This window comes from Anolis sagrei, chromosome 5 (genome assembly GCF_037176765.1).
Source record: "Anolis sagrei isolate rAnoSag1 chromosome 5, rAnoSag1.mat, whole genome shotgun sequence".
NCBI lineage: Eukaryota > Metazoa > Chordata > Lepidosauria > Squamata > Dactyloidae > Anolis > Anolis sagrei.
This window is the reverse complement of record NC_090025.1, coordinates 80,300,745-80,323,172: the sequence shown is the minus strand read 5'-3', so window position 1 is coordinate 80,323,172 and position 22,428 is coordinate 80,300,745. Positions and strand designations below refer to the sequence as shown.

At 45.5% G+C, this 22,428-nt stretch overlaps 2 protein-coding genes across 7 annotated transcripts in view; one reads left to right on the top strand and one right to left on the bottom strand.

The window, feature by feature from the left end:
- PDS5A (PDS5 cohesin associated factor A) overlaps positions 1 to 4,052 on the bottom strand; it is a 68,738-nt gene extending 64,686 nt beyond the window's left edge. Inside the window, exons 1-2 of one of the 2 annotated variants that reach the window (XM_060778428.2) lie at positions 3,857 to 4,052; positions 3,003 to 3,173 (exon numbers count right to left, since the gene is read on the bottom strand). In XM_060778428.2, the coding sequence (XP_060634411.2) occupies positions 3,003 to 3,173; positions 3,857 to 3,883 (198 nt within the window). In that variant the 5' untranslated portion in view covers positions 3,884 to 4,052. The remainder of the gene's footprint in view (positions 1 to 3,002; positions 3,174 to 3,856) is intronic. The other variant, XM_060778429.2, reaches the window with a different exon arrangement.
- Positions 4,053 to 12,120: 8,068 nt separating this feature from the next.
- The window catches only part of N4BP2 (NEDD4 binding protein 2), a 53,016-nt gene continuing 42,708 nt past the window's right edge, over positions 12,121 to 22,428 (top strand). For 3 of the 5 annotated variants that reach the window (XM_067468800.1, XM_060778430.2, XM_067468798.1), the window contains exon 1: positions 19,809 to 19,990. The gene's annotated coding sequence lies outside the window, so the exon portion shown is untranslated. Of the gene's footprint in view, positions 12,329 to 19,808; positions 19,991 to 22,428 lie in introns of those variants that run through there. The other 2 variants (XM_067468799.1, XM_067468801.1) reach the window with 2 other exon arrangements.

Below are 22,428 nucleotides of genomic sequence, written 5' to 3'. Positions count from 1 at the left end.
ATTGACCAAAATAGGGTGTTAAAACTCATACCAATACAACTGACCACTTATCCAGATGTATCTGGCTTACCTAGATACATTTATCTACTTCTCAGCATTAAGGAGCCACTACAGTATGCATTGGATTAGTAATAAAACTCATCTAACTCTTAGGAAAAAAGTAATCTCAAACTCCTGCTGCAAGAACATTATACAATCTTCCACTTGCCCTAAAGAAGTACTAAAAGTAGGATGGAAAACAGAAAGGCCAGCCTGGTGTAGCAGTGCAACCAAGGTCCAAAACCCCACTTGACCATGGGGACAAATCAAAAGCCTCAAAGGAAGACAAGGAGCCCTTCCAGACAAGCCCTATATCCCAGGATCTGATTCCATGTTTTCTGCTTTACATTGGATTATATGAGTCTGCACTGCCAGATAACCTGGGATAAACAGAAAACCTGGGATATAATAATAATAATTTTGTGACTAAAGGCGGCTTACAGAAAACTAATAAACATGGTAAAAATACCACGATACATATATTAAACCGTATTTCTATAAAATTCATATTAAAATTCACAAAATATAGATTAAAATTAATGTTTTAAAACCATCTTCTGGAAGAAATAGGTCTTTAGATGGTTTTTAAATTCAGACATTTGGGAGATGGATCCAAGTTGCGAACACAATCTTTCAGGGCCTTTCCAGAAGGGCCCAAAGGCAAAAAAAGCCAAAACAAAACAACCCTGAACACATCTTTCCATGAAAATTCTGAGTTAGTTGGGTTGCTGTGAGTTTCCCGGGCTGTATGCCAATGTATGCCAATACAACAGCCAGCAAAGTGTCTGCTGTGGACTCATCTTGTGGTGTTTCAAATAATAATAATAATAGTTACAGAGTATAAGCATGTCAAACTCCTCTGTGACTTCAGAACTCAGAGTTTTGGAGCATAATACTCCTGACCTCACAATCGTGTTAAAAAACGAAGTATGGATTGTCAATGTTGCAATCCCAGGTGACAGCAGGATTAAAGAGAAACAACTAGAAAAGCTGACTCGATATGAGGATTTAAAAATCGAACTGCAAAGACTCTGGCACAAACCAGTAAAGGTGGTCCCAGTGGTGTTCGGCACACTGGGTGCAGTGCCTAAAGACCTTGGCCTGCACTTAAACACAATCAGCACTGACAAAATTACCAGCTGCAGAAGGCCACCTTACTGGGATCTGCACGCATTATTCGCCGATACATCACACAGTCCTAGACACTAGGGAAGTGTCTGACATGTGATCCAATACAACAGTCAGCAGAGTGTCTGCCGTGGACTCATCTTGTTGTGTTTCACATAATAACAACTACTTTATTTTTGTACCCCACCTCCATCTCCCCGAAGGGACTTGGGCCAATTTACATGGGGCTAAGCCTTCGAGGCCATACAGCCCAGAAAACTCATAGCAACCCAGTGATTCTGGCCATGAAAGCCTTTGACAACACAACCTGAGAAAGGTTCACCTAAGGCAGTGGTTCTCAACCTGTGGGTCCCCAGATTTTTTGGCCTTCCACTCCCAGAAATCCTAACAGTTGGTAAACAGGCTGGGATTTCTGGGAGTTGTAGGCCAAAACACTTGGGGACCTACAGGTTGAGAACCACTGACCTGATTCTAAGGCAGTGGTTCTCGACCTGTGCGTCCCCAGGTGTTTTAGCCTACAGCTCCCAGAAATCCCAGCCAGTTTACCAGCTGTTAGGATTTCTGGGAGTTATATTAATTGTATTGTTTTTGCTTACTGTTTTTTGTTCTATTGATGTGTTGTCGGGCTTGGCCTCATATAAGCCGTTCCGAGTCCCCTTGGGGAGATGGTGGCGGGGTATAAATAAAGTTTTATTATTATTATTATTATTATTATTATTATTAAGGCCAAAACATCTGGAGACCCACGGGTTGAGAACCACTGACCTAAGGGTGGGGTTTTTTTGTACCATTTTTACATCATAGCCTAGATGCTTATGCCAATTTTCAAGGTATCACACTATGAAGCCAACAAGCTCATTGGAACCAATCTTCATTGGTTCAGATCAATGATTCTTAAATCTGAAACCTAAGGGTGTTTTTTTTGTTGTTGTTGTGTCAGGAGCAACCTGAGAAACTGCAAGTCGCTTCTGGTGTGAGAGAATTGGCCATCTGCAAGGACGTTGCCCAGGGGACGCCCGGATGATTTGATGTTTTATCATCCTAGTGGGAGGCTTCTCTCATGTCCCCGCATGAGGAGCTGGAGCTGATAGAGGGAGCTCATCCGCCTCTCCCTGGATTATTATTATTATTATTATTAAACTTTATTTGTACCCCGCTAGCATCTCCCAGAGGATTCGATGCGGCTTACAACAGGCCGAGGCCACAACAATACAACATAGCAATACAATCAAGCAAATCAAACAATTAAAACAAATTAAAGCAAAATAAACAACAAGCACAGTACATTAAAACACAATAAATCTGGGCCGGGCCAAAAGGTGGGTACAAGGATTAAAAGTGCTGATTTGACAGGAGGTGTATATAGGGCTTCCAGGGCACGTGCGATGTGCAACAATCATTGGTTCTGGTAAAGTGCTTGTGGGACTCGGTAGTGGAGGAAGCCAGGTTTTTAAGTTCTTTCTGAAAATAGCCAATGAAGGGGCCTGTCTAAGGTCTTTGGGGAGGGTGTTCCAGAGTTGGGGGGCCACTACGGAGAAGGCCCTGTCCCACGTCCCCACCAAGCGCGCCTTCGAACCTGTGACCTGTCGGTCTTCAGTCCTGCTGCCACTGCGCCACGGGGGGGGGGGGGGGCTCCTTCTCGACCTGTGTGTCCCCAGGTGTTTTAGTTTACAGCTCCCAGAAATCCCAGCCAGTTTACCAGCTGTTAGGATTTCTGAGAGTTGAAGGCCCAAACATCTGGTTGAGAACCACTGACCTAAGGGGTCACCATGAACTGAAAAGACTTGAAGGCAGATATCAACAACAACTAAAGTCATATGAAAACCAGGACTTACCTTGAGTCGCTTGACCACTTCATCGTTGGTAATTTTGTCCGTGATCTCTTTGACTCCCGGAGGATAGAAGATGATCTTGCCATCGGCAGGAGGCTTTGGTTGGGCGGGTGGGAACTCCATCCTGGCGCTGCCGGTGAGGAAGTTCTCCTCGCCACAGTCCTCTACCGGCCTCTATCGGTCAGAAAACAAAAGTTCAGCAGGAGAGGAGCGACTTTCCAAACCTTGCCACCCTTCCCCCCCAGATTTCCAACCCACGATTGGGAAAAAAAGAAAAGAAAGAAGCAGGGAGGCCCAGCGGCGAGACCCGAGGCCTCCCTCCCTTCCTTCCCTCCCTCCCGCCTCGGCTAGGCCCACACGTCGAGGCCATGAGTTTGGCAGTCCAATCAATCACAATGAATCCCCTCCCCCGAAAATTAGAAAATAAGAGAGGGGGGCCTTCTTGCTTCCTCTCAGGAAAGATGCGGAAAGGAGAGGCGGGGAAGCCCAGCCACTCTGAGGCAGGCGTTTGCTTGCTGGATTGCTTGATTGCCTGGAGCGGGCGGCGAGGCCTAAACTGCTAGGCCTCAAAACTATGAGCAGTCCCAGAAACCCTCAGGAGGAGGAGGAGGAGGAGGAAGGGGCAAACGAAGGGGATTCTGAGGGAGGCTGGGAAGGCCCTCCCTCCACTTGGCGGGGCTTTCCCTCAACTTCCACCTCAGGACCCTTCCTCCTCCTTTTCCCCCTCAAGTTGATTCTTGAGGGGGAAATATTTCTGTTTCCCTCACAAAATCCGCCACGATGGCGAAGGAAGGGGGGAGGGGGAAATAGGGACCACTTCCGACCCCCCTCCCCCTTCTACCCCCCTGCCTGCCCACCTCCTGCAGCTCCGGAAGGTGCAGCATTGAGCGGCCTGCGGTGGCGCCTCTCAAGAAGGACGCGGCGGCGGCGGCGGTGGCGGCGGGGGTGGCGAGGGCTCCCTTGCACCCTGGCGAGTCCTCCCTTCCTTCTTCCCCCGTGGCTGGCTGCCTCCCTCCCACCCTCGGCTGCTCGTGTGCGCCTCTCGGCGGGGAAACAGCGCCACCTCTCGGCCGGCCGGGGAACCTCAGCAAAAGGGGAGTCTTCCGGGAGCCGCCTCCGCCCTTTTTAAAAAGGCCCGCCCCGGAGCATTCTGGGAACGGAGGCTTTTAAAGGCCCAGGCGGGCTGGCTGAGCTCCTCTTTGAGGATGCTGCTGCTGCCGGTTGGGCACTCCTCATTTGGCGCCAAGATGGAGGGAAGCCACAGTAACAAACAAATCTTTGGGTTTTCTGTGAGTTTTCCGGGCTTCATGGCTCTGTCCCAGTAGCATTCTCTCCTGACGTTTCACCCAATCTATGGCAGGCATCCTCAGAGGTTGTGAGGCTTGTTGGAAACTAGGTAAGTGAGGTTTTACGAGGGGTTGTTGTTGTTCATTCGTTCAGTCGTCTCCGACTCTTCGTGACCTCATGGACCAGCCCACGCCAGAGCTCCCTGTCGGCCGTCACCACCCCCAGCTCCTTCAAGGTCAGTCCAGTCACTTCAAGGATGCCATCTATCCATCTTGCCCTTGGTCGGCCCCTCTTCCTTTTGCCTTCCACTTTCCCCAGCATCATTGTCTTCTCCATATATTCTGAATTCATAGACAGTGGCCAGTCTTTATTTTTGTTGTTGTTCATTCGTTCAGTCGTTTCCAACTCTTTGTGACTTCATGGACCAGTCCATGCCAGAGCTCCCTGTCGGTCGTCACCATCCCCAGCTCCTTCAAGGTCAGTCCACTCACTTCAAGGATGCCATCCATCCATCTTGTCCTTGGTCGGCCCCTCTTCCTTTTGCCTTCCACTTTCCCCAGCATAATTGTCTTCTCTAAGCTTTCCTGTCTCCTCATGATGTGGCCAAAGTACTTCAACTTTGTCTCTAGTATCCTTCCCTCCAATGAGCAGTCAGGCTTTATTTCCTGGAGGATGGACTGGTTGGATCTTCTCGCAGTCCAAGGCACTCTCAGAACTTTCCTCCAACACCACAGCTCAAAAGCATCTATTTTCCTTCGCTCAGCCTTCCCTAAGGTTCAGCTCTCACATCCGTAGGTGACTACAGGGAATACCATGGCTTTGACTAGGCGGATCTCTGGTTGCTTCTGGATCGAGAGAATCGGCCGTCTACGAAGACGTTGCCCAGGGGACGCCTGGATGTCTTGCAATCCTGCGAGGAGGCTTCTCTCATGTCCCCCCCCCCCCCCCATTTAGTGAGCAGACTCTTCAGGCAGCGCAGAGCATTGTTTCCTCCATCTCTGAAGCCAAGAAAGAACAGTGGATCAAGCTGGTCACAGAGGTCGACATGGGCAGGAGCAGCCAGAAGGCGTGGAGGCTGCTGAGACGGCTGAGCAACAACCCCTCACAAACTAATACCCATGCCAACATAAAGGCAGATCAGATAGCACACCAACTCCTGAAGAATGGGAAACCCAACTTTGCCACCAAAGTAGGAAAGAAAACAATAGCCAGACAACCAGAGATTGAGAACAACAACCTCCATGAACCTTTTACATCTACTGAATTCGACATGGCTCTCAACAAATGTAAGAATGGCAAAGCAGGTGGCCTGGATGATCTACGGATGGAACAAATCAAGAACTTTGGTCCAAAAGCAAGGCCCTGGCTGCTGGAGCTGATGAACAACTGCACTGCATCCTGTCAGATCCCCAAAATCTGGAGGAAATCAAGAGTCATCGCCATCGTGAAGCCAGGCAAAGACCGTAATGACCCCAAAAGCTACAGACCAATCTCCCTGCTGTGCCACCTCTACAAAGTTCTGGAGAGACTTATTTTGCATAGAATTACAGAAAAAATAGACCCTTGTCTGATCCCACAGCAAGCTGGCTTCAGAAAAGGCAAAAGCTGCACATCGCAAGTGTTGAACCTGACTGAGCACATAGAAGATAGTTTTGAAAGGCAGCAGATCACAGGAGGTGTCTTCATAGACCTGTCGGCAGCCTATGATACTGTGAACCACCGCGTCCTCCTGAGAAAAATGTATAGTATCACAAAGGACTACCACCTCACCTGCCTCGTAGGAAACCTGCTACAAAACAGGAGCTTTTTTGTTGAATTCCAGGGCCAGAGAAGCAGATGGCGGAAACAGAAGAACGACCTGCCTCAGGGGAGCGTGTTTGCTCCATCCATGTTCAACATCTACACAAATGACCAGCCACTGCCAGAAGGGACAGAGAGTTTCATCTATGCTGATGATCATGCCATTACCTCTCAAGCAGGGAGCTTTGAGATGGTAGAACAGAAGCTCTCCGAAGCTCTAGGTGTTCTCACTGCCTATTACAGGGAAAACCAGCCGATCCCTAACCCATCTAAAACACAGACATGTGCCTTTCATCTCAAGAACAGAGAAGCATCCCGAGCTCTGAAAATCACCTGGGAAGGAATCCCACTGGAGCATTGCAGTGCACCCAAGTACCTGGGAGTCACTCTGGACCGTTCTCTTACCTACAAGAAGCACTGCCTGAACATCAAGCAAAAAGTGGGAGCTAGAAACAACATCATACGAAAGCTGACTGGCACAACCTGGGGATCACAACCAGACACAGTGAAGACAGCTGCCCTTGCGCTATGCTACTCTGCTGCTGAGTATGTATGCCCAGTGTGGAACAGTAGATGTGGCTCTTAATGAGACATGCCGCATTATCACAGGGTGTCTGCGCCCTACACCACTGGAGAAATTACACTGCTTAGCCAGAATTGCACCACCTGACATCCGCCGGGAAGTAGCAGCCAGTAGTGAAAGGACCAAGGCAGAGACATTTCCAGCTAATCCCCTGCTTGGGTATCAGCCAGCACATCAACGACTTAAATCAAGACATAGTTTTCTTAGATCTACAGAGACACTCACTGGAACACCCCAGCAAGCAAGAGTCCAAAAGTGGCAGGCCCAAACCCAGCACCTCAATCCATGGGTGATACCAGATGAGAGACTCCCCCCTGGGCACACAGAAGACTGGGCGACTTGGAAGGCGCTGAACAGACTGCGCTCTGGCACCACGAGATGCAGAGCCAATCTTAAGAAATGGGGCTACAGGGTGGAATCCATGGCATGCGAGTGCGGAGAAGAACAAACCACTGACCACCTGCTGCAATGCACCGAGCCCTGCCACATGCACAATGGAGGACCTTCTTGTGGCAACACCAGAGGCACTCTAAGTGGTCAGATACTGGTCAAAGGACATTTAACCAACTACCAAATTTGCAAAATTTGTGTTTTGTTTTTTTCTTTTTAATCTGTGTGTTTGTTTTGCTCTGTTAGAACTGTAATACAATGGTATCGTTGCTGATGACACGATAAATAAATAAACCCAATCTATGGCAGGCATCCTCAGAGGCTGTGAGGTTTGTTGGAAACTAGGTAAGTGAAGTTTTATATATCTGTGGAGTGTCCAGGGTGGGAGAAAGGACTCTTGTCTGTTTGAGGCAAGTGTAAATAATAATAATAGTAATAATAATAATAATTAGAATCATAGATTCAAAGAGTTGGAAGAGACCTCATGGGCTATCCAGTGGTAGAGGACGGAAACGAGGTGCCCAGGAGCAGCGATACTTATGTCGCCCACGGATGAAGAATCATTTGAAGGTTTCTCTGAGAGTGAAATGAGTGAGGAGGAGGAAGGAGATGCAGATGGGAATAGAGGCATTAAAAGGATTACTCGAGAGCAAGGAGCGTCAGAGAAAGAAGATCCGGGACTGAGGAAGAGGATTTCATGGGCTTTTCTGGGAATGATGGGTCTGGAGGTAGTGGGGATGAAGAGGAACCACTGGATTGGATCAAGGTTCAGGAGATTCAGAATGTATGTACTCAACCAACATCCAGTGACATTTTTGAGGGATTTTCTGGTGGCAGGGACTGGCAATCTGGTGGTACCATGGAATCGTGGGGAGACCTAAGTCTTGACAAAAGGTGGAAGAGTTGGAGGGATGGGCATTGGCGTTCAGCTGTAGAGGCTAAGCCAGCTGATAGTGATGAGGATGGGGTTGAGGGCAGCTCATCATTGGATGATGAGTTGTAAGATAAATGAAGGCACTGGAGTGATAGAACTTTGCTGTAGGCAAAGTGTTGGTTTCGTGCCTTGGGTCTTGTTGCTGCTGCTTTTCTTGTTGTGCTTGGGTCCTGGATCTGCAGGTTGCTGCTTTCTTCGTTTACCGACCAGCTTGGATTCTCGTAAGTGCGGATTTCCCCTCTCCTTGACTCCGGACTGTTTCTGACGATGACGCTGCCTTTTGGACTTTGGAACCTTCAACTGGGATTTCTTCAACTTTGGACTGCTTCTGGGTGACAGCTTCTCTTCACGGCTCTTTGTTTGCTTATTATCTTTGAACTGTGTGATTTTGGTGTGTTTTGGAAGAACTCTTATTTAATCCGGATTCTTTGCCAGTTTAATCCAGTTTATTTTCCAAGTTTGTTTTTCAAGATGCAAATTTTGAGTTTTGACCAGAGGCACTGAAACAAGTGTCTCTGAGTCCTGTTTACTTTGCTTTAATAAACTATTGTTTTGGATATACTTCTGTGTCTGGCTCTTTAAGGCATCTGGGTTCTGACACACACACACACCCACCCCCAGCGACAGGCCTGGTTGGCATACTCTTGGTTAGTGCTATGTGTTTGGGATTGGTGGTCCCACTGATTTAGTGCATTTCTGTACAATGCTGTCACTCACAAATAAGAGGTCTGGGTTATATCCTTGGTGCCATCTCTCGCTGTTGTAGATGGTGGGAGCTTACTATTATGAATGAGTGATAGTTTGTGCAGTTCAGACCAAGAGAGGACAGCCTCTCCATTTTTGTCCTCTTGAACATAGCCCCATACATGGCTATTGCTGTTAAAGTCACCAATTACTACCACCCTTTGGTGCCTATCAAAGTTCTCGGGGGAGGAGAAGCAAAAGTCTTCATTTGGGGGCTTATTCACAGAGGTGATGGTGACGTTATTAAGCTCTACTGTTATAACCTGTCTTTGGATATATATTGTTTTCTTCAGTGTTGTGGGCACTGCTGACTTCGAGGCCTGGTTTTACAAAGACACATACTGCGCATGTGGTTTTTCCGCTACTAAGATCATTCCAATCTACACCACTGGAGAAATTACACTGTTTAGCCAGTATTGCACTACCTGAAGTAGCAGCCAATAGTGAAATGACAAAGGCAGTGACATCTCCAGCTCATCCCCTGTTTCGGTATCAGCCAGCACGTCAACGACTTAAATCAGGAAATAGTTTTCTAAGATCTACAGAGACACTCGCTTGAACACCTCAGCAAGCGAGAGTCCAAAGGCTCAAACCCAGCACCTCAAGCAATGGCTGATACCAAATGAAAGGCTCCTTCCTGGGAACACCGAAAACTGGGCGACTTGGAAGGCACTGAACAGACTGTGCTCTGGCACCACGAGATGCAGAGCCAACCTTAAGAAATGGGGCTACAAAGTGGAATCCACGACATGCGAGTGTGGAGAAGAGCAAACCACTGACCACCTGCTGCAATGCAACCTGAGTCCTGCCACATGCACAATGGAGGACCTTCTAACAGTAACACCAGAGGCACTCCAAGTGGCCAGCTACTGGTCAAAGGACATTTAATCAACTACCAAGCTTGCAAACTTTGTGTTTTGTTTGTTTGTTTAAAAATGCAGTACAACTGTTTGGTTTGCTCCTGACACACTAAATAAATAAATAAATCTCCCCAATGGGGACTCGGGCGGCTATCATGAGGCCAAGCCCAAGAATATGATACAACACAATAAAATACAGAATACAGAAACAAAATCACATCAGAAAATAATTACAATAGCAAAGTAAAATAATAAAGCAAATTCACACAAAATAAAATCGAACAGGATGGGCAGGCCAAATGGACAAGATGAATTAAAAAATAATAAAACCCCGGGTGAGGTAGGAATAAAGTGAGGGGAGCCCAAGAATGATAAAAAAAAAAAAACAGTGGGGCAAGGCTGTCGCAGTTGGCCAGCTTGATTAACATTGAATAGCCTTGCAGCTTCAAAGCCTGGCTGTTGCTGCCTGGGGGAATCCCTTGTTTATTTGTTTATTAATTTTAAGCATTTATATTCTGTCCTTCTCACCCCACAGGGGACTCAGAGTGGAACACAACATATATATGGCATACATTAAAAGCCGGGACATAAAATCATAAATATATACCAGGGGTTCTTAAACTTTTTAAACAGAGGGCCAGGTCACAGTCCCTCAAACTGTTGGAGGGCCAGATTATAATTTGAAAAAAAAATGAATTCCTATGCTCACCGCACATATCTTATTTGCAGTGCAAAAAAAAAAAAACCCCACTTAAAAACAATACAATAATTAAAATGAAGAACAATTTTAACAAATATAAACTTATTAGTATTTCAATGGGAAGTGTGGGCCTGCTTTTGTTTGATGAGATAGGATTGTTGTTGTGTGCTTTCAAGACATTTCAGATTTAGGTTGACCCTGAGTGAGGGCTGGGTAAATGACCTTGGAGGGATGTATCCAGACCTCTGGCCTTAGTTTGAGGATCCACTTTAAAATCAGTAGCTTAAAAATCAAGTCAGGACACCATTCTATTATTGCCTCATTGCACTGCCCCAAAGGCTTGGTCCCACAGCCAGGTCTTCACCATCCTTCTGAACGACAGGATGGAAGGGACTGATCTAATATTGCCAGGAAGGGAGTTCCATAAATAAAGATAATAAATAAACAAACTGTAGTTTGGTGAGGCACCAGCACCCTTTGGCAGAAAAGGCTTAACGCCATGTAAATCTGCAGTTCCCATAATTCCATAGTGTTCACCCATGGCAGTTAAAGTGATTTCAAACTGTATTAATTCTACAGTGTAGATGCACCTTTTATGGGCTGATTTAAGATTCCAAATTACAGCAACAGGAAGTCTTTCCTGCCCTCACTGCCCCAGGACACACTTATACACGGTAAGAGTTATTTCACTAAACCAAAGGTAGGCTTACTTCTTGGACTACAAGAATAAAGATAAAACCTTGCAGCAGCCACTTTTTTACTTTGTGTGATAGAGAAAACAGTAGGAAAAGCCTTATTACAACATGAGTCGGAATTCAAAGATAGCATGTAGCATCTTTGAGACTAAGCATGAGTCATCCCCGAATCAGTAGCATCCACAAAATAGATTCTTGTTCTTTTCTGTTTTCGTTTTGCTTGTGCCCTGGAGTTAATTCCTCCCAGTACCTAGGGCAAGGTGGAAGTCATGCCACTTTATGATCTTATTAGCCAGCCTAGCCAATAGTGGACACATGGGAATGTTTTCCAGCTATGCCAGCAGTTACTATGCCATTCTTTAACATTAAATAACATGTTGGCCTAGCATTTAATTACAGCTCATCCCATTACAAGAGCACGGCAATTTTGCAGAACACTGGTCTATTGGAATGACTTTAGTCCAACCTGAAAATAACCAATTACTTTTCAACGTACGGACCGCCAGATGGTATGAGCAGACATTCAGAGTCCTTTGTCCTACTCAGCCCACCAAAGGTTTTCTCTAGTTGTGTCCATCTCTGGGTGGTGGTGGTGCTCATCTCAGTTTCTAAGCTGAAGAGCCAGAATTGTCCATAGGTGCATCCAAGGTCATGTGGCTGGCATGACTGCATGGATGTCGTTAGCTTCCCGCTGGAGCACTACCTATTGATCTACTCCCATTTGCATGTTTTCAAACTGCTAGGTTGGCAGAAGCTGGGGCTAACAGCAGGAGCTTACCCCACTCCCCCGGATTCAAACCACCAACCTTTCAGTCAACAAGTTCAGCAGCTCAGCACTTTAACCCGCTGTGTCACCAGGGGCTCATCAGCCAACTTACCACTTTTTCAATACAGTTTCAATATGTAGACCTATTTTCCACATTTGCTGCAAGTGCCATTCCCATCACAACTTAATTGGGTTCCATTGCACTCGGCCGAAGTGTAATATAACAATTTATAGTTCATGTAGTTAATGTGAGAAAGTCATGGTCTCCATTGTCACAAACATCTGGTGAGTCCATGTAACACTAACAGATGTAACACTAAATACACTTTTTTGGGGGAAGAATTTAATATTATTTGTCAAAGGAGCAAATAGAGTTGGCAGGATAACCAGGATCAAAAGTGAATTTACTTTTCTGTTGCTAATGGGAGTTTAACATTTATTGGCTGCCTTTTATTGCCCTTTGTCTCTTGTCCCCACAGGGCCAAGAAAGGGAGCGGAGGGTCTGCCTGCATTGAGATCCTGAATTCAGACCATCTTAACTGATTGCAGAAATATAATCTGAGACAAAATGTGGGTCTGTGACTCTTAACACTTTTCTTTTCCTGTATGTTTTTTTCATACCTTTTCCTGAGGAAGAAGCCAGTGAAGCTTCGAAAGCTTGCATGATGTATTTTGTACATTTTGGTTGATCAATAAAGGCATTGGTATTTTGTGGGTTTTGTACTTCTTATATTTTGTGTATGGCTAACACAAAACAACTACCCTAATTATGTTTCAAGACACACACAATTTATATTAAGACTATACCCACCATGAGTTGCTGTGGCCAAACGCCCCTCTCTCTTTCTCTCCTTCTTTCTTTCTCTCCTTCCTTCCCTCTTTCCTTCCTTCCCTTTTTTCTTTCCTTCTCTCCTTCCTTCTCTTCCTCTTCCCTCCCTCCCTCCCCTTTTTTTGTTCCCTTTTCTATCTCCCCTTTCTTCCTTCTCTATCTATTCTTGGACTGCAACTCCCAGCAGTCCTGATCAATCTATCTACCTATCTCTAGCTGTCTTATCTATCTGGATAACTGCTGGGAGTCGCAGTCCAGGAATAGGAAATTGGAAATATGCAGAGATTTGGATGCTCTCAAAGAAATCCAAGGAGAAGAAAGCTTGCAGCTTGGAAACAGTGAATTTGGATCATCCTCCTCTCCTAAAGGGCCTGATCTAGGGGAAGCTGGGAGCTGTAGTCCGAAAGAGAGTGTGTATATGCTTTTGCGCTGTAGCATCTTTTTGCTTTTTTTGGCTTTTTAAGTTTCTTCTGCTGTGTTTTTATAAGTGATGGTCACTCGTTGGCCTGATAGGTGTATTGTGTCCAAATTTTGTATCAATTCGTCCAGTGGTTTTTGAGTTATGTTAATCCCACAAATGAACATTACATTTTTATTTATATAGACTAGCTGTCCCCTGCCACGCAATGCTGTGGCCCAGTCTGTGTATATGTTTTGTACGTTTGTGTTATGTGTATGTTTGTGTTATACACATATGTGTTATGTGTATATATGTGTGTATATATTTGTGTATGTGTGTATATGTGGCTTTTAGAAAAAAAAATTATGGTTTTGGGACCAGGTCTTAGGACAGTAGATGTATGAAGCATTTTAGAGGGACACTAGCCGTCCCCTGCCACGCGTTGCTGTGGCCCACAGGGGATTCTGTGTGGGGGGTTTGGCCCAATTCTATCATTGGTGGGGTTAAAAATGCTCTGTGATTGCAGGTGAACTATAAATCCCAGCAACTACAAGTCCCTAATGTCAAGATTCTATTTTCCCCAAACTCCACCAGTGTTCACATTTGGGCATATTGAGTATTTGTGTAGAGTTTGGTCCAGATCCATCATTGTTTGAGTCCACAGTGATCTTTGGATATAGGTGAACTACAACTCCAAAATCAAAGGACACTGCCCGCCAAACCTTTCCAGTATTTTCTGTTGGTCATGGAAGAACTGTGTACCAAGTTTGGTTCAATTCCGTCACTGGCGGGGTTCAGAATGCTCTTTCATTGTAGGTGAACTATAAATCCCAGTAACTACAACTCCCAAATGTCAAGGTCTATTTCCCCCAGGTTCCATCTGTGTTAACATTTGGGCATATGGAGTATTCGTGCCAAGTTTGGTCCAGATCCATCATTGTTTGAGTCAACAGTGCTCTCTGGATGTAGGTGAACTACAACTTCCAAACTCAAGGTCAATGTCCACCAAACCCTTCCAGTATTTTCTGTTTGTCATGGGAGTTCTGTGTGCCAAGTTTGGTTCAATTCCATCGTTGATGGAGTTTAGAGTGCTCTTTGATTGTAGGTGAACTATAAATCCCAGCAAATGCAACTCCCAATAGACAACATAATAATTTTTTGAGTGATGGTCACTCCTTGTGTTGTGAGACATTTTGTTGCCAAATTTGATGTGATTTTGTTCATTGGTTCTTTTGTTTTTAAGGTACCCATTATGCACAGAGCATTTTTATATATATAGATTGACTGAAATGGCGATTTTACTGACGAGACTGTTTAATTGTTTTAATGCTTGTGGGTGTATTGTTTTAATTATGATTTATGTATATTTGTGCTTTTACTATTGTAATTGTTTGTACTGGCATCGTATCGGTGCCCAATATAAGGCATTGAATTTTGACGTTATTGATGTGTAAACCGCTTTGAGTCCCCCCCAGGGCTAAGAAATGCAGTATATAAATACGGCAAATAAATAAATAAATAAATAAATAAATAAATGTTTGTGTATATATGTGGTTTTGTGCATGTGTACGTAATGTGTTTTTTGTTTTTTAAAGTCCCCTCCGCTGTGTTTTTCAGTGTTTTTATGAGTGATGGCCACTCGTTGGCCTGGTAGGTGTGATGTGTCCAAAGTTGGTGTCAATTCGTCCAGTGGCTTTTGAGTTATGTTAATCCCACAAACGAACATTACATTTTTATTTATATAGATTGGAACACAACAAGAAATAGCTGGAGTTCCACAGGCAGGGTAATTGTGCTTTAGTTTTATAGTTACAGGGTGTGCTTGGATGTACACGAAACGCATTTGCAAGATCCTTTCAGTTTCATAATAATTTCTTATTAAGTACTTTTAAAATAGTGTCTTGTGACACTTCCAAGATAACTTTTTTTATAAGCATGAGATTCCATGGGTTTCAGCTTCATTCAATGTAAGTCAGAGGTCAGGCCTTGGGAAGGAGTCAGAACAGTCACCCAGGCGGATAGGAAGCATCCCTTTTCTTAGTGAAACGCAGTGAAAGTGAGAAGGGAACTAACTATACTGTTCTGTGTAATTAGGTCAGGTAGTTTTTGTTCCATTTCCTTTCCTCTCCATTTTCAGCTTGGCGCAAATGCTTTTTGCTTCACCAAAAACAATTGAGAAAATCTTGTAGTTGTTTCTTGAGTGCCTTTTTTTACCTCCACCCTGTATTGCTCCTTCAAGAAATACCAGTTTGGCTTGGAGGAGAATGCTATAGCTTTCCCCATGAAGCAAAGAGGAATGGCAGCAATTTCTTACATTGTCTCTTTTTTTTTTAGTTTCCCTGGTACAATGGCCTTGCCATTCCTTGGCACTAACGGAAGGATCAAGCAAAATTCCTCTCTTCCGTGGCCAAGTATGTTCTCTTCTATCTTTCAGTTCAACCAGAGATACATTCAACTCGCTGCTAAACCCAGTGGCAGCATTAAAGAAGGAAGTGGGATATTTCAGAATTTCACCCTCCTCATAGGAAACCTGCTACAAAACAGGAGCTTTTTTGTTGAGTTCCAAGGCCAAAGAAGTAGATGGCGGAAACAGAAGAATGGCCTGCCACAAATGACCAGCCACTGCCAGAAGGGACAGAGAGTTTCATCTATGCTGATGATCGTGCCATTACTGCTCAAGTAGGGAGCTTTGAGCTTTTAGAACAGAAGCTCTCCGAAGCTCTAGGTGCTCTTACTGCCTATTACAGGGAAAACCAGCTGATCCCCAACCCATCTAAAACACAGACATGTGCTTTTCATCTCAAGAACAGACAAGCATCCCGAGATCTGAGGATCACCTGGGAAGGAATCCCACTGGAGCATTGCAGCTCACCCAAATACCTGGGAGTCACTCTGGACCGTGCTCTTACCTACAAGAAGCACTGCCTGAACATCAAGCAAAAAGTGGGTGCTAGAAACAATATCATACGAAAACTGACTGGCACAACCTGGGGATCACAACCAGACACAGTGAAGACATCAGCCCTTGCGCTATGCTACTCTGCTGCTGAGTATGCATGCCCAGTGTTGAACACATCTCACCACACTAAAACAGTAGATGTGGCTCTTAATGAGACATGCCGCATTATCACGGGGTGTCTGTGCCCTACACCACTGGAGAAATTACACTGCTTAGCTGGTATTGCACCACCTGATATCCGTCGGCAAGTAGCAGCCAGTAGTGAAAGGACCAAGGCAGAGACATCTCCATCCCCTGTTTGGGGATCAGCTAGCATGTCAACGACTTAAATCTAGAAATAGTTTTCTAAGATCAACAGAGACACTTGCTGGAACACCCCAGCAAGCGATTTGATTATAGGTGAACTATAAATCCCAGAAACTACAACTCCCACATGACAAAATCAATCCTCCCCCAACCCCACTAGCATTCACATTTGGGCGTATTGGGTATTTGTTCCCAGTTTGGTCCAGTAATGAAAATACATCCTGCATATCCGATATTTACTTTATGATTTACAACAGTAGTAAAATGACTTATGAAGTAGCAAAGAAACCAATGTTATGATTGGGGGTCACCACAACATGAACTGTATTAAGGGGTCATGGCATAGGAAGGTTGAGAAACACTGTCCTATAAGCCAACACAGCCCTAGAGGAAAGGCCCCCCAAGATGGACTGTCGTCTGTGCACATTCAGAAGAAGATCTAGAAGCCACTCTAAATATCTTCGTAGAAGCATACGAGAAGCTCGGCCTGTCATTGAATATCGAGAAAACCAAAGTGCTATTCCAGCAGTCCCCAGCTAATCCCTCTCCAATGCCAGAAATACAGCTTAATGGTATAACATTAGAAAATGTTGAGCATTTCCGCTACTTTGGCAGCCACCTCTCCACAAAAGTCAACATTGACACCAAAAAACAACACTGCCTGAGCTCTGCGAGTGCAGCATTTTTCTGAATGAAGCAGAGAGTGTTTGAGGACCAGAACATACGTAGGGATACCAAGGTGCTTGTCTATAAAGCTATTGTCCTCCCAACCCTGCTATATGCCTGTGAAACATGGACTGTCTACAGATGTCACATGCAACTCCTGGAACTATTCCATCAGCGCTGCCTCCGGAAAATTCTGCAAATTCTGCAAATCTCTTGGGAAGACAAGCGGACAAATGTCAGTGTGCTGGAAGAAGCAAAGACCACCAGCATTGAAGCGACCGTCCTCCGCCATCAACTCCACTGGACCGGCCACGTTGTCCGGATGCCCGATCACCGTCTCCCAAAACAGTTGCTCTACTCCGAACTCAAGAACGGAAAACAGAGTGTTGGTGGGCATGAAAAGAGATTTAAAGATGGGCTCAAAGCCAACCTTAAAAACTCTGGCAGAGACACTGAGAACTGGGAATCCCTGGCCCTTGACAGCTCCAGCTGGAGGTCAGCTGTGACCAGCAGTGCTGCAGAATTTGAAGAGGCACGAATGGAGGGTGAAAGAGAGAAACGTGCCAGGAGGAAGGCGCGTCAAGCCAACCCCAACCGAGACCGCTTTTCACCTGGAAACCAATGCCCTCACTGCGGGAGAACATGCAGATCAAGAATAGGGCTCCACAGCCACCTACGGATACACAAGAATATTTATTTATTTGTCGTGTCAGGACAACCAGTCAAATTATATTACATTTCTAACAGAACAAAGCAAACAGACAGACAAAATACAAAATTTGTGAGTTTGGTAGTTGATTAAATGTCCTTTGACCAGTAGCTGGCCACTTGGAGTGCTTCTGATGTTGCCGCAAGAAGATCCTCCATTGTGCATGTAGCAGGGCTCAGGTTGCATTGCAGCAGGTGGTCAGTGGTTTGCTCCTCTCCACACTCGCATGTCGAGGATTCCACTTTGTAGCCCCATTTCTGAAGGTTGGCTCTGCATCTTGTGGTGCCAGAGCGCAGTCTTTTCAGCACCTTCCAAGTCACCCAGTCTTCTGTGTGCCCAGGGGGGAGTCTCTCATTTGGTATCAGCCATTGGTTGAGGTTCTGGGTTTGAGCCTGCCACTTTTGGACTCTCGCTTGCTGAGGTGTTCCAGTGAGTGTCTCTGTAGATCTTAGAAAACTATTTCTTGATTTAAGTCGTTGACGTGCTGGCTGATACCCAAACAGGGGATGAGCTTGAGATATCTCTGCCTTGGTCCTTTTACTATTGGCTGCTACTTCCCGGCAGATGTCAGGTGGTGCAATACCGGCTAAGCAGTGTAATTTCTCCAGTGGTTTAGGGCGCAGACACCCCGTGATAATGCAGCATGTCTCATTAAGAGACATATCCACTGTTTTAGTGTGGCGAGATGTGTTCCACACTGGGCATGCATACTCAGCAGCAGAGTAGCATAGCGCAAGGGCAGATGTCTTCACTGTATCTGGTTGTGATTTCCAGGTTGTGCCTGTCAGCTTTCGTATGGTATTGTTTCTAGCACCCACTTTTTGCTTGATGTTCAGGCAGTGCTTCTTGTAGATAAGGGCACGGTCCAGAGTGACTCCCAGGTATTTGGGTGTGCTGCAATGCTCCAGTGGGATTCCTTCCCAGGTGATCTTCAGAGCTCGGGATGCTTGTCTATTCTTGAGATGAAAGGCACATGTCTGTGTTTTAGATGGATTAGGGATCAGCTGGTTTTCCCTGTAATAGGCAGTAAGAGCACCTAGAGCTTCGAAAAGCTTCTGTTCTACCATCTCAAAGTACCCTGCTTGAGATGGTAGAATACTGATCCTGGAAGACTATTACTTACTTACTTACTTACTTAGGCGATCCCTCGTTGGACGAGTAAGATGGTCTTCCTTGATGACTATTTTTGTGGGTTTGTAGGTGGCCATGGAGCCCTATTCTTGACCCGCATCTTCTCCCACAGTGAAGGCATTGGTTTCCAGGTGGAAGGCGGTCCCGGTCGGGGTTGGCTTGACGCGCCTTCCTCCTGGCACGTTTCTCTCTTTCACCCTCCACTCGTGCCTCCTCGAATTCTGCAGCACTGCTGGTCACAGCTGACCTCCAGCTGGAGCTGTCAAGGGCCAGGGATTCCCAGTTCTCAGTGACTATGCCAGAGTTTTTAAGGTTGGCTTTGAGCCCATCTTTAAATCTCTTTTCCTGCCACCAACATTCCATTTTCCGTTCTTAAGTGCAGAGTAGAGGAACTGCTTTGGGAGACGGTGGTCAGGCATCCGGACAACGTGGCCGGTCCAGCGGAGTTGATGGCAGAGGACCATCGCTTCAATGCCGCATTGAGTCGCCTTATCAGGCTGAAAAATGCGGTATAGAAATAAAGCAAATAAATAAATGCTGGTGGTCTTTGCATCTTCCAGCATGCTGACGTTTGTCCGCTTGTCTTCCCAAGGTATTTGCAGGATTTTCTGGAGGAATCGTTCCAGGAGTTGCATGTGATGTCTGTAGACAGTCCACGTTTCGCAGGCATAGAGCAGGGTTGGGAGGACAATAGCTTTATAGACAAGCACCTTGGTATCCCTACGGATGTCCCGGTCCTCAAGCACTCTCTGCTTCATTCGGGAAAATGCTGCACTCGCAGAGCTCAGCCAGTGTTGTATTTCGGTGTCGATGTTGACTTGGTGGAGAGGTGGCTGCCAAGTCAACATTTTCTAATGTTACACCATTAAGTTGTATCTCTGGCATTGGGGAGGGGATGGCTGGTGACTCCTGGAGCAGCACTTTGGAAGACAATCCTACTCGGCCAACGAGGGATCGCCTAAGAAAGAAAAGAAGAGGAAAGGCGCTTCCCAAAGGCTCCAGGTGGGGGCGCCAAAGCATGGAAGGCCTCTCTTCATTGGCTTCTGCTGCAGTTCTCCATCCGGCCGTGAGGTGGCGCTGGACGGCCATTGGCGGAACTGAGGCCTACTCGTGCTTAAGCCCCTCAAAGCCGCCCGACTCGAGCTCCGAAGCTGCCGCCGCGGCGGAGACAACAACAACAACAGCAGCAGCTCCTTGGCAGCGCGGAGGAATGAGGCGGAGACGGCCGTGAGGTAAAGTGCTGCGTCGTTTTGTCCCAGCGTCGGGTCGCTGAGCGGCTCTGAAGGCCGGACTTTGTAGACTTCCTTTTCTGTCCTCCGTCGCAGTTGTACAGCGTCAAAATATGCGCCGCTTCCTTGAACGTGGTGGGCTCCAAACACCCCACAGCCCCGCATTTCTCAGGCAGGGGCGGGAAGGAGACTACTACAACTCCCATCCTCCTCTTCCGGCTGATTGGAGTTATAGTTGAAAGACCTCTGGAGCGCCCAACCCACCCCTTCCCCGTCTTCTCCTTTTAAATTAAAAGAAAGCGCATTTATACTGTAGATATAATGCAGTTTTGATACTTTTCCAGCCTGGAAAGCCTGGGAGTTGTCGCTTTACATAGGTTTCTCTATCCAGGGGTCCTTCCACACAGCCATATAACCCAGAATATCAAGGCAGAGAATCCCTCAATATCTGATTTGATCTGGGTTATCTGAGTCCACACTGCCATATAATCCAGTTCAAAGCAGATAATGTGAGATTTTATTCAGCTGTGTGGAAGGGGCCTCAGAGTGTTAGTGTCTTGCCAGATTAAAACCCCATCCACACAGCTGAAGAAAACCCACATTTACTTATTTACTATATTTATCTACATAAATATCTATATTATCTATATTTATTTACATTATCTGCTTTCAACTGGTTTTATATGGCAGTGTGGACGCAGGGTCCTTCCACATAGCCATATAACCCAGAATATCAAGGCAGAGAATCCCACATTATCTGCTTTGAACTGGATTATATGGCAGTGTGGACACAGGGTCCTTCCACACAGCCATGTAACCCAGAATATCAAGGCAGTAAATCCCACAATATCTGTTTTGAACTGGGTTATATGGCAGTGTGGACACAGGGCCCTTCCACACAGCCATATAACCCAGAATATCAAGGCAGAAAATCTCACAATATCTGCTTTGCACTGGATTATCTGAATCCACACTCAGATAATATTGGAGGCCCTTCCACACAGCCCTATATCCCAGAATATCAAGCCTTTTTATCAAGAATATTTGCTTTGAACTGGGTTATTTGAGTCTACACTCAGAAGTGGGATTTTCTGCCTTGATATTCTGGGATATAGGACTGTGTGGAAGGGCCCGCACACAGCTGAATAAAATCTCACGTTATCTGCTTTGAACTGGAATATATGGCAGTGTGGACTCAGATAATCCAGTTCAAAGCAGATATTGTGGGATTTTGTGCCTTATATTCTGGGATATAGGGCTGACTCTGGGTTATCTGAGGGCCCTTCCAGAAAGGCCCTATATCCCAGGATTTACCCCAGGTTTTCTGTTTATCCCAGATCATCTGGCAGTGTGGGCTCATATAATCCAGTTCAAAGCAGAAAACTTGGGATCAGATTCTGGGATATAGGGCATTTCTGAATAAAATTCCACATTATCTGCTTTGAACTGGAATATATGGCAGTGTGGACTCAGATAACCCAGTTCAAAGTAGATATTGTGGGATTTTCTGCCTTGATATTTTCTACCTTGATATTCTGGGTTATATGGCTGTTTGGAAGGGCCTCCCGATTATCTGACAGTGCGAACTCTTATATTCCTGGGATCAGATCCTGGAGGGGCCCTAAGGTCTCATTTACACTGACATGTGAAAGCCATCTGGTTCAACCCCTTGCTTTGCAGGAAAAGCAGAAATATGGACTGGGTTGTTGTAGGTTTTTTCGGGCTATATGGCCATGTTCTGCCTTTAGAACATGGCCATATAGCCCGAAAAAACCTACAACAACCCAGTGATTCCAGCCATGAAAGCCTTTGACAATACAGAAATACGGACTTCTGTGCCTTAGGGCCCTTCTACACAGCCCTATATCCCAGAATATCAAGGCAGAAAATCCCACAACATCTGCTTTGAACTGGGTTATCTGAGTCCACACTCGGATAATGTGGGATTTTCTGCCTTGATATTCTGGGATATAGGGCTGTGTGGAAAGGCCCATTGTTTTTCTATGCATTCAGACTCTAATGACCTTTAACTCTTGGGGTTTTATTTACTTATGCACACATTATGGAGGTAATAATTTACTTGGATATACAATTTTATTACTAGTAGAATAGTAGTTGTGGCAGTTGTTCTATGGTCAATTTTACCTTGCTTTTCCTCTGAAATGAGAATTGTAAAGACAAATGTTGAAATGAAATAAAACGTATATGTAGTTTAAGACAGTGATGTTTCTTTTCTTGACAATTAATGGAGCATTATAAAAACTCAGTTATAATGGCACGAGACTACCATTAATAGGTATGACATCTATGGCCCCTCCTACACAGCCATATAAAATCCAGATTATCTGATTTGAACTGGATTATATGGCAGTCTAGATTCATAAAATCCAGTTCAAAGCAGGTAATGTGGATTACCTGTGTTGATCTTCTTTCTAAGCGAT